The 12,209-nt window shown below is 33.9% G+C and overlaps 1 protein-coding gene across 1 annotated transcript in view; it reads left to right on the top strand.

The window, feature by feature from the left end:
- LOC125664652 (uncharacterized) overlaps positions 1 to 11,979 on the top strand; it is a 33,816-nt gene extending 21,837 nt beyond the window's left edge. Inside the window, exon 2 of the mRNA XM_048897495.2 lies at positions 7,852 to 11,979. Within this exon, the coding sequence (XP_048753452.1) occupies positions 7,852 to 9,084 (1,233 nt within the window). The 3' untranslated portion in view covers positions 9,085 to 11,979. The remainder of the gene's footprint in view (positions 1 to 7,851) is intronic.
- Positions 11,980 to 12,209: the final 230 nt, after the last annotated feature.

Here is a 12,209-nt window from a genome sequence, read left to right as displayed (position 1 = left end):
GGTGACCATAATTTGAACAAACTTGAATCTACTCCATGTCAGAAAGCTTTCATGTCAAATTCCACTTTTCTAGTCCAACTAATTAAAAGAAAGTTTTATAAATGAAATACAAGTGAGAGATGTTAGTTATCCTACTCATAAATATTACATGGGAATATATGGGGAAAATCTTTAAAAATCTTTTTCTCATGAACAACAGGGTCATGATTAGTCGTATAGTCGTATGCAAGCATCTTCAGAAAGTTCAAATTCAAGTTTGCTAGATTTTTCATATATACATGTCTTGTAGCAAGACCTTTCGTCTAGTACCAAAAATTTTTACCTTGTGACCTTGACCTTGGAGTTTGACCTACTTTTAAGAAAACCTAACCTAGGCAATATCCTCTGAACTATCTAAGGTAGTTCTTTCATATTTTATGTATAGTTTCCTTATATCAAGATTTGCATTTCATACCGTGATTTTTTACTTTGTGACCTTGACCTCGGAGTTTGACCTAAATTTCAAAACTTTTTACTTAATCAAAGCTTTAAAGGGGCATTGACACAATTTGAACTGAAAATTTTCCAATTTTATTTTACCATCTTTAATGTTTACAATGCTTAACTAAGGTATTTCCAATGGTCAGCACAAATTTAGATGTCAGTTGTTGAGTTACAAGCGAGACACAGCACTTGCAATTCTTTGTTATGTAAACAAGGCTCATGCCACGTGTTTGTTTACATAGAAAATATCGTGTTTAAAACAAACTGAGATGTGACAAACACTAGAAACTGTTTAATTATGTTCAGAATTAACTTGTAATTTGAAAAATCTGATTTAAACGAAACTTTTACTAGTATGTTTAACCTATATAAACAAAAGCATGACACGAGCCTATTTACATAACAAGGAATTACTAGAAATACCTTAGTTAAGCATTGTAAAAATTAACAATTTTTTAGCTCAAACCGTGTTCATGGGGCATGAACACAGTTTGAGCTAAAAAAAAAAAAAAAAAAATTAACCTTGTTGATAACTTTTGATTGGTGAGTGATAGGGCTTGAAATCATGTTTTATATATGTGACAGGTCCTTTGCCCTTTGGGGCAAGGTTGGGACCACAATATGGGGTCCAAAAATTTTAAGGGGGAATAAAGATTGAAAAACAAAATATTTCAAAAATCACAACAGCAGGGCCAAGTTGACTCAGATGAGCGATGTGGTCAATGGGCCTCTTGTTAATTGAAACTACTTCCTTGTAGATTCATTTGAATTTGTTAATTTCCTAACAATTGTAATATATCGATTCTTATTGTGCTGAAGTAAGTCCCATGTACCCCAATTACGCCCAGCTAAGTGATTATATAAAGAGAATTTGTGTACCATAAGAATCGAAAGTCCGATTTGTTCCTAAAAATAATCCTATTAAAGATGAAAGAGCAGTAAAATTAGCAATATTATTTCATATTCATATTTTGCTATATTAGTTTTTATTTCCGAGGAAATTATTGGAACTAAACCGATCAACGAGTAATGTTATTAATATTGCCTCTACTCGGCGTACTCAAGTTATATACACGCTGTCCAATGGTACTGTACACCGGAAATTTCCGCACTATGCGCTATATTTGTTTATGCTTTTGTGAAATATGAAAAGTATGGAGGAAATACATAAAATAAACACTCGGTCGATTCTTATGGGCATATTATTCACTGAAAAATAACCCAAGAGTATTTTTATTTTTTAAAAAAGTTTTGGAAATAAACAGCAGCACATGGTAAGATTTAATACTATATTTTTTATATTGATAACACTCGAAATGCTGTAAGAAGTAAGTGGCTGATAGGCCACAACGCTCACTTGAGTCATACATTGACTTATGAAAGGTGAAGATAACGAACAGTGATCAATTTGATAAATCCCATAAGCAATACAAAATAGATAGTTGGGCAAACACGGACACCTGGACACATCAGAGGTGGGATCGGGTGCCTGGGAGGAGTAAGTATCCCCTGTCATACAGTGACAAGACTCAAAAGGGTAAAAAGGGGGGTAATTGTGAAGAGTTCTACAGGTATTCTTTGGATTTCTACTGTAAGCTCAACATGGTCGAGGGATCACAATTCAAACAAATATGATAATACCTATATATGCTTTGAATATTGATTTTTGCCAAATCATATAGCCGTGCTGTTAGAATTTCTATGTAAACCATTATTGTCTACTATATAGTGCTCTCATTCTCCGCTCAGTTTAGAAGAAATATGTTTTGAACCACTAGAAGATGATGCTGGCACTATGTAGCCTATAGCCTACTAAGTTTTCAAGAGGTGCGCGTTCGTTTAGTAGAACGCACAGGAGAATGGTGCAGTTACATGCATCTGCGTAGCCTAATGGACACAAGTCAAATTGGCTCCTGGTCATTTCGGTACTTAAGGAAATGGGTAGATGTCAAACATTTCGGCAGCAGAAGTCGGCACTTAATTTGATTTCAGATCATGTTATCATCTGTACTTGATATTAAGGAAATATTCAAAAAAAATGTTATGAAATAGATATGAATTGTTTGTATGACATGGCACTTAATGAAACAGACACAAAGGTGATTAAAAGTAGCAAGTATTGCATATTGATTTAAGTATTAACATTTTTCACTTTTTAGAAATGAAAATAATCCAACAATTTAAAACTTGTTCTTAAAGCAAGACAATAACTGGATTCTCGGAATAATCACCCACGAAAAAAAAAAAAAACGGACACAATACTGAAACTTAAGCTTTGGCAAAAGATTTGAGTTTCAATGTTAAATGTGTCTCGTAAGCCAATTATGGATGTTCGCTGGATACAGTAACGTAATAGGCATGCTTTTAAATGATGTAACAATAATTATGTAACTTTTGTCAAACTTATTGTGGTTGTATACGTTTAAAATAAGTTAAGGAGAGGAACTCGCAAGTTATAAGAACTTGATTCCAATCCATCATGATTTATGGGGATGAGTTTTTACTTTAGTGCGCTAACTGCCGCGAAGTAATGAGGACAGAACAAAGCACAAACTTATTATGAAATAATTATGTACAAAGCGCATAACACAAACTTGACAAACGCACATGATGTAGCACTTGAAGACGGCGATGATGTAGACGAAATCGACAATTTACTAACCGAAAAGTGCGCGAATAATTCCAAGATTTCTAAACCATTTAAAAAAAATTGAAACTTTTTCAAAAGAACACGACGATAAAACACTGACATTTATATTTTCACATTCTGAATTCTTTTGTGATATGATAAAACGTTAGCAATCATTACACACGTATGCATCACAGGCAATTGCATCGCTTGGGGTCGAATTTACTATATAAAGAGTAAAGGTATAGAACTCTAAATATAGGGTACCCAAGTTAGCCGATGTAAAAACAATAAATTAATTGATATAAAATTCTACTTTGTATTTTAATTTATTCATACATAATCAATCTACAAAGTTCATCCCGAAATTCCGTATACTTCCCTAGATATGCAGAAATGAACTCGGGAAAATGCCTATTATTTTTTGGTTGACTTTTAGCTGGGCCCTGACACTATACGACTACACAGAGTGTTTGAGCATTGCAACAAGCTATCAAATAGAATGTGCAGCATAATATATCATTTCTAAAATGAATTTCTTACCCCAATTCATAAAATGAAGTCCGTAATAGCTCCAAGTGACTGAAAATTTTAAACCGTCTCTACTTTCATTTAACACAGTCATTTTCATCGGTGCCACTAACTACCCACATTGACATCATTATTATCAATCGTCAAACACCTGTGATAATATGATTTAGATAAAAATAGACATAATAAGACATTTGTATATTTATAAAGACTTGTTATTAGCATAATTTATGTACTATAATGAATCAATATTGATAAATATTAATATTTGAGTCTCTAAATCGTTATGGGTCCTTCCATCTCTTTTGGGTAATTAGTCATAACTACCGTTCATGGTGGGGATTGTGAAAGTACAGACAGTTTAAAAAAATTCAGTCACTTGGAGCTATTACGGACTTCATTTTATGAATTGGGGTAAGAAATTCATTTTAGAAATGATATTTTATGCTGCACATTCTATTTGATAGCTTGTTGCAATGCTCAAACACTCTGTGTAGTCGTATAGTGTCAGGGCCCAGCTAAAAGTCAACCAAAAAATAATAGGCATTTTTTCGAGTTCATTTCTGCATATCTAGGGAAGTATACGGAATTTCGGGATGAACTTTGGTAGTAATGTAGATTGATTATGTATGAATAAATTAAAATACAAAGTAGAATTTTATATCAATTAATTTATTGTTTTTACATCGGCTAACTTGGGTACCTTATATTTAGAGTTCTATACCTTTACTCTTTATATAGTAAATTCGACCCCAAGCGATGCAATTGCCTGTGGTATGCATAGTAGACAGCGAATTCGTGGGAAGCAACTCTCATACTTTTCAACATTCTGTACTCCGAACTCTGTGTAAACCAGCCAATTTCTTTGAAACCACAAACAACCGGTTTAGACAGATTATACTGTATATATATATATATATATATAGTGGGATAAATCTCCGATATAATCTTCTAGAGTGCTCGACGTGGCCTCACGGAGCTACATATATATATATATATATATATATATATATATATATATATATATATAGTTTGTAAAAAAGAATTCAGTATTTGATACAGTAAATACATCCAATAATAAAAGTCAAGAAACACAAAACTCGAATAACATTTCACTGTTAGCGCTTTCGGCTTTAATGCCTCTTCAGACAGTTATAACTGTCTGAAGAGGCATTAAAGCCGAAAGCGCTAACAGTGAAATGTTATTCGAGTTTTGTGTTTCTTGGCTTTTATTATTGGATATATATATATATATATATATATATATATATAAAGCACAGAAAATTTCACTTCATTTGGATACCCACTTCCGCCCCTACCCGGGGTTGAACTCACGACCTGCGGAACCAAATCCCCTAGCAGCATGTAACCAGCGCGCTAGACCGCTCGACCATCTAGGCAAGTTATATATATATATATATATATATATATATATATATATATCTTAATGCAAAGTTTGATTCCCCGGCTGACGTTTTATGGCAATTAATGGACATATAAGTTTCGCCCCATGAATTAAATTCATGCACAGAAGGACCCGCTCTTTTTTCCTTCTCTTCTTCTTCTTTATTTTCTTCTTCTTATTTTTTTTATTATTTTCTTATTTATTATTTTTTGTTTTTTGTTCTCTCTCGATTTCTTTTAGAGGGTTGCAGTTTTTTTTTTACTTATCAAAGGTTACACATACACACATGAAAAAATTCTGGATCCGCGCATGAAATATGTTCAAACTCTACTAGTAGTTAGTTAAGCAATTGTAAAATGTAGCTTTTAGAAGTTTTTTGTACACCTAAATTGTTATATCTCCATTATATCTCTCGGTTATGCTTTGAAATAACTACAAACTTGAATCCCCCCTACATGAGAATGTTTGTACATTAAATGAACACATTGTATACCGTTATGGTTTTTCAGAAGATTTCTTTTTATTTTCCTATATAATATCTATATAAAATTTTGAACTCCTAATGTGTCCCTATGGGTCCTGTTTTTGAACTTACTTTAATCCACGTTACACGAGGATGCTTATCAATTTCACATCCATGTGGTACACAATTGTACTAAAACTTAAATCGATACATCATAATCGTGTTTGTATGTTGATTTGACAAATTGTATCCTCGTGGTTCTAGAAGAGATTTTTTAAAAATCCACATTACTCTGCATATCTCCCTGTGAAATTTTTACACTCCCAGTCCCAATTTGTACATCGATTTGGCATTAATTTGATAGTTTATTATGCTTGTTTTTTTTATTTAGGTAAAGAGTTTTAATGATATTTCCCGATATATTGTTATGTAAAACTTGAAACCCTTTTCGTGGTTCTATACTGACCACCATTCGAACAAACTTGAACACTACAAACGGATGTTTTACAAATGCATGTACCTGTATTGCATGTTCTTAACTTTAAAACATATTAGAACACACTTTTTCATCCAAATAGCAATTGCTAAATATTCTATTAAAGGCACATACATACTACTGATTAAAAAAATTGTTTCCAAACTAAGATTTTAATGCATCTTTAATGGCAAAATATAATACCTTGTGCGACGTATACTATTTGATTTCATCCCAGATAAAAGAAAAAGCTCGACATTTTTCAGTACATTCTTCACTAATTTAACTCTCGGACATTTTTTAGTCATCTTTATAATGTATGTATTGCGCGCACTTTCTTTACAGGTGATCGGAAATAAACAATGGCGCTGGTAAGTTCACCGACTATAGATATTGGAATAAGGACCTATCAGACGAAATTCATTATGATCAGAAATTTCGAAACACTATCTAATGTCATGTTTACACACCTTTGTCTATAGAAAAGTCATTTTAGTGTATAAAGTGTTACATGGTTTAATGCCAGATTATTTAAATGTTTTTAAATATGTATCAGAAGTCAGTCAGAAATTCTAATTCAAATATATTGTATGTACCCAGGGCAAAAACTGAATATTTTAGAAGATCTTTCAGCGTTTCAGGGAGCACAATGTGGAATGCCTTGAATGAAGATATAAGAAACTCAACAAGTGTTATGTGTTTTAAGAGAAATTATCTTAGAGATTATCACCATACTTTTTAAGTTTCATTTTGTTCCTATTCATCATAGATTCATGCTTATTTCTTAAGTTTATATGTACTCTACTTCTTTTAATCTGTGTTTATTTTACTAATATCTGTCTGTCTGTATGTGATATGCAGGGCCATATTGAAAACTAATGTTATCGCTAAATATGTAATCCTGGATAAATAAAGTCTTTATTATTATTATTATTATGACAGTACCAAGCGAGGGGATTTAGACACTGCACAATCAAGAACCTTGTCTGCCCTTCTTAAAAATCTACCTTTCATATGGGGCCATCCACCTTCCCTCTCAGCTACAGTCCTTCTGCTTCACCATACATGTTTTCATCGGAATTTCTTCAGCAACTGACCACGTGTCTTAGTTTTGTATTCGCACCCATCTATATGCTAGGAATCATGTTGTATATCAACATTTTTATTAAACCCTCAGCTATCGTACATTTGACATGTATCCTAAAATCATTCTATACATTTTTACACATTTAATATCAATTCAAATATGGAGTATTTCCATATTTAAAGAAAGTTGGCTGGACCTATATATAGTGCGAAACTGTCCCCTGCTACCTAATGATAGGTTATAATGAGTAATTCGTAACTGGAGGTGTGAAGCTACATAACTAGTGTTGAACTGTGGTGAAAAATAAATTAAAACATCAAATAGAATAATAATTCAATAAAATCCGGTATTGGAGTATAGAAATAACGTGAAAAGTGATGATTAGGGGACTAAATATGGATGTAATAGATAATAATAATACAAAAAATGATAATAATAATAATAATAATTAATACATAAATAAATAATACAATTTTTTATAGAAATTGACTGGTAATGATGATGTTGATACAGAAAGTAAACGGCAAAAAGAAAGTGTAAAACAAACAGAACAACACTGAGTAATAACTCAGCTAGGCCACATTCATTCTGGTGAAGTCATCGGGTTTGTTCATGCAATTATAGGGCGGAATGACTTCAGTTTATGCAACCAAAATTTCTACAGGTTTTGCTGTATCGCTGAGATCTCTCCCTTCCACCTCTTTATAGTGACATTCAATGATGACATGCTTATAACATTCAAAAATAAGAAAAAGATATTTTCTTTGCTGCATTTCAGATGGACTGGAATAACACTATAGAGGACCACCTCCAGCAATGGAATGACCACATGACCATCGTTTTCATTCCGGCGACAGTGTTTCTGGCTTTATGCTTCTTGTTGGGAATTGTTGCGAATCCAACTGTCATAATGGTCTTCCTGCTTCGATTGAAAAATTCTAGAGATGATCGCTACTTTATACCATTTCTTTCTTTTGTTGATCTCCTTGGGTTAACATTGAATTGCCTAGGAGCTTGGTTGCAGTACTTCCCGTATGTACATGACGGTGATAATCTATCCATTCCTTGTAAATTATACTGGTTTGGTAGTTCCAGTATCGCGTCCTTTTCTGCATTCATCTTGATTGCCATTGCCATTCAAAGATATTTGAAAATCTGCAGACCACACGGAAAACAAATGGATTTGAAAATTAGACGTTTGTATTTGGTCGTTGCATTATTTATTTCAGCCATCATTGCATTTCCATTTACGTTATTTTACGACATGGTCCCACTTGAGAGTCCCGTTTACAATGTGACGGGGTATATTTGTTCACGTGGTCAAAGCAAATGGCCGAATAACGAACCTGTTATATACAGCATCACTATCGCATCGCTTGTGTTTATCAACATTCTCTTCCTAATGGTCATCTATTGCTCAATAGGAAAGACCATTTACAAGCAAACCCGTTTGAAGAACAAAAGAAAACTGAGCGCCAAACGAAGAATAGGCAGAATAAATCTTGACTTCAACTTCGATGTGGAATCGATGAACGGAAATGGGACTTTCAAAAATGGTCAATCCGATGATGTTTCAGAATATTCTGAATGGACTCTGGACAGACGAGAGCACAATAAAAATAGGTTTGTGGGAAATGAGATGTCAACTCTACCTGAATGCCCAACAGGGAATTCTCTCGACCTTGATAAAATGAGGGAAGTCCGTCAAAAATCGAAGTCACTGCAGTATTATCGGCATCTCCGAAAAAGAATTGATCGGTTCACGTGGATGTTCCTGATAATGACAGTGGTCGCAATGATTAGTTATATTCCCAAATCCACCCTGCTCATGTTCGAGTCCTTGAACTTTCTCTTTTGGATGAGTTTTCCGGACATTGGGAGGAGTATTGTCGAGGTCATGTACCGTCTCCATGCCCTGCACCACACTTGCAATGCTTTCATTTATGGTTATTTCGATACGCGTTTTCGTAATGAAATTAAAAAAATTTGTAATCGAGTATCTGATCGATAGATATTTAGTAGATATTTACAAGTATTCACTCTAGTAATTGTTATCATTACCAAGAAAAAGTTACTCACAAGAAACAACATTCGATTATTTTTCAAAAAATCTCTTATTCTGGATAACGTATTTCAAAGTGATATCTTCTCTTGTATTGGTGTCATATGAATTTAACTTTGACTCAGTTCAAATGCTACAGACCGGGCCTGGAGGTTATAAAACTTTTATCGAACTCATACTCAAACTTAGCCATGTTTGTTTTGAGTACAACTCTGAGCAAGCTCCGAAGTATACTCGAAAAATCTTTAGCATGTACTCCATTTTAGTATGAAAATGATTTTATAAAAGTTTTATAACCATCACTTTTGAGTATGAGTACGATTTAGAGCACGGGGTTTGATTTTGTGTGTGAAAACGTGCTCAAAAAGGTTTAATAAACTACAGGCCAGGACACATCCACTCACTTTCGCATACAAACCATGTACTATAGGGTAAAATGTCCCTCCATACAAACCCTGTACTATAGGGTAAAATGTCCCTCCATACAAACCCTGTACCATAGGGTAAAATGTCCCTCCATACAAACCCTGTACCATAGGGTAAAATGTCCCTCCATACAAACCCTGTACTATAGGGTAAAATGTCCTTCCATACAAACCCTGTACTATAGGGTAAAATGTCCTTCCATACAAACCCTGTACTATAGGGTAAAATGTCCTTCCATACAAACCCTGTACTATAGGGTAAAATGTCCCTCCATACAAACCCTGTACTATAGGGTAAAATGTCCTTCCATACAAACCCTGTACTATAGGGTAAAATGTCCTTCCATACAAACCCTGTACCATAGGGTAAAATGTCCCTCCATACAAACCCTGTACTATAGGGTAAAATGTCCCTCCATACAAACCCTGTACTATAGGGTAAAATGTCCCTCCCTACAAACCCTGTACCATAGGGTAAAATGTCCCTCCATACAAACCCTGTACCATAGGGTAAAATGTCCTTCCATACAAACCCTGTACTATAGGGTAAAATGTCCCTCCATACAAACCCTGTACCATAGGGTAAAATGTCCCTCCATACAAACCCTGTACCATAGGGTAAAATGTCCTTCCATACAAACCCTGTACTATAGGGTAAAATGTCCTTCCATACAAACCCTGTACTATAGGGTAAAATGTCCTTCCATACAAACCCTGTACTATAGGGTAAAATGTCCCTCCATTGGCACTTTGGGGCTCGTATACTTTATTTCTACAGAGATAAAAACCAATATTCTTATTAACATGTCTTACAAATGCAAAGTGACCCCCCCCCCCCCTATTTACCGAATCTTTAAATTATCTGTCCAAACATGTATTGAGAGTTTGTCAAAATGTTTGTTGTTTAATGATACTATATTTACTAGTACATGTATGTATATTATCATTTGAACATGTTTGCGGACTTCCCAGATGAAACATTGATATCATATTAAATATTTGATTTTGTCAAATAAATGGTTGAAACAGTGAAGATAACGAGCATTGATCAATCTCATAATTTCTATCAAGAGGTGGATTCAAGTGCCTAGGAGGAGTAAGTATCCCCTGTTGACCGGTCACACCCACCGTGAGCCCAAAATCTGGATCGGGTAAACGGAGTAATACATATACAAAATCAGTTTGTAAAGAACGGCCTATAAATTGGTATGAAACACGGCAGACAGCATTCGACAGGTTGTATTGATAAATTAGATCGATATAACTAACGACCATAGAATTTGCGAAATGCTGAATTTAAACGAGACTGAATTGGGAATATTCTCTACAGCTATATCCCCTAGATCTGAATAATTTACATTTCATTATATATGGAAATACTTTTTAAATTACACATGTATATCTAAGTAGCATTTAACCCATTCCCGCACTCAAGGAAATCTGAGCGATGTTTCTGGGGAGAAATCTGAGCGATGTTTCTGGGGAGAAATCTGAGCGTCTGGGGAAATGTCGCAATTTATGATCAGCTTCTCGTAGAGTCTACTCTAGATCAAGTTTTCCAATTGATGCTAAAGTCAATAAAGTCAGTTTTTGAGGCAAAAAGGGGTTTACTCCATATTAAAAAATCACTCGAATGTATGTAGGGGTTTACTCCATAAACTGTAAAGATACTGGTTAAAAATATCCACAGGAATGTATAAAGAAATATCAAACTAGGGAAGTGTGTTCATTTGTTTCTCAGGAGTTGTTTTTTTTTCGTGGGGTGGCTATTTTTCATCTCAACTTTATTTTCTCAGTTTTCTTTACAGTCAGGGATCAACATTTGAACTGAAATTGGAAAAGTTACATATAACTACCGAAATTATCATGATAAACATGTAAGTGCAAATTAGCAAAATAAATACAAAAAATGATCATCTTTTGCTTCATACATGAATAAAATTGTGGAGTTTGATTAAGAAATAAATTTCTTTGAAAATACATGAGGATATGAACTGCCACGCTTCATGCCAGCATACTTCTCATGAAGCGCATGAAGATTACTTTGTCTATGAATAAAAGTCATCTTAGTGTATACAGTTTTACATGAATTAATGCCAGATTATTTAAATAGTCTTAGATATGTATATAAGAAGTTAGCCTGAGGCAAACAGGAAATTCTAATTCAAATGCACTGTATGTACCCAGGACAAAGACTGAGTTTTCCGTGTCTCAGGTAGCAATATGTGGAATGTTTTGAGTAAAGATGTTAGAATTTCTTAACTTCATTTTGTACATGTACCTATTCATATTTACAGTTATTTATTAAGTTTATATGTACTCTATTTCTTTTAAACTAATACCTGTCCGTATGTTATATGCAGAACTAGCATTGTTGCTAAATATGTTATACTGGATAAATAAAGGCTTGTTATTATTATTATTATTATTATTATCATCGTTATCAACAAGCATTCTGGGAGTATTGCATAGCAATACATAGTCCCCTACTGGTCGCAAAAATAACTGGACCTTAACAAAATTCGAAGTTCATTATGTAGATTATGGTAAAGGGGAAAACTGGGGAACCAGGATAGGAATGGTTGGAGATCAAGTACTATTTAGGTACAAAGACTAGACCGGGAAAAATTCAAAATTCAAAACTGATTT

This window comes from Ostrea edulis, chromosome 1 (genome assembly GCF_947568905.1).
Source record: "Ostrea edulis chromosome 1, xbOstEdul1.1, whole genome shotgun sequence".
NCBI classification, from domain to species: domain Eukaryota; kingdom Metazoa; phylum Mollusca; class Bivalvia; order Ostreida; family Ostreidae; genus Ostrea; species Ostrea edulis.
Note: the sequence above shows the minus strand (reverse complement) of the source record. Positions and strands in the feature narration are given on the sequence as shown.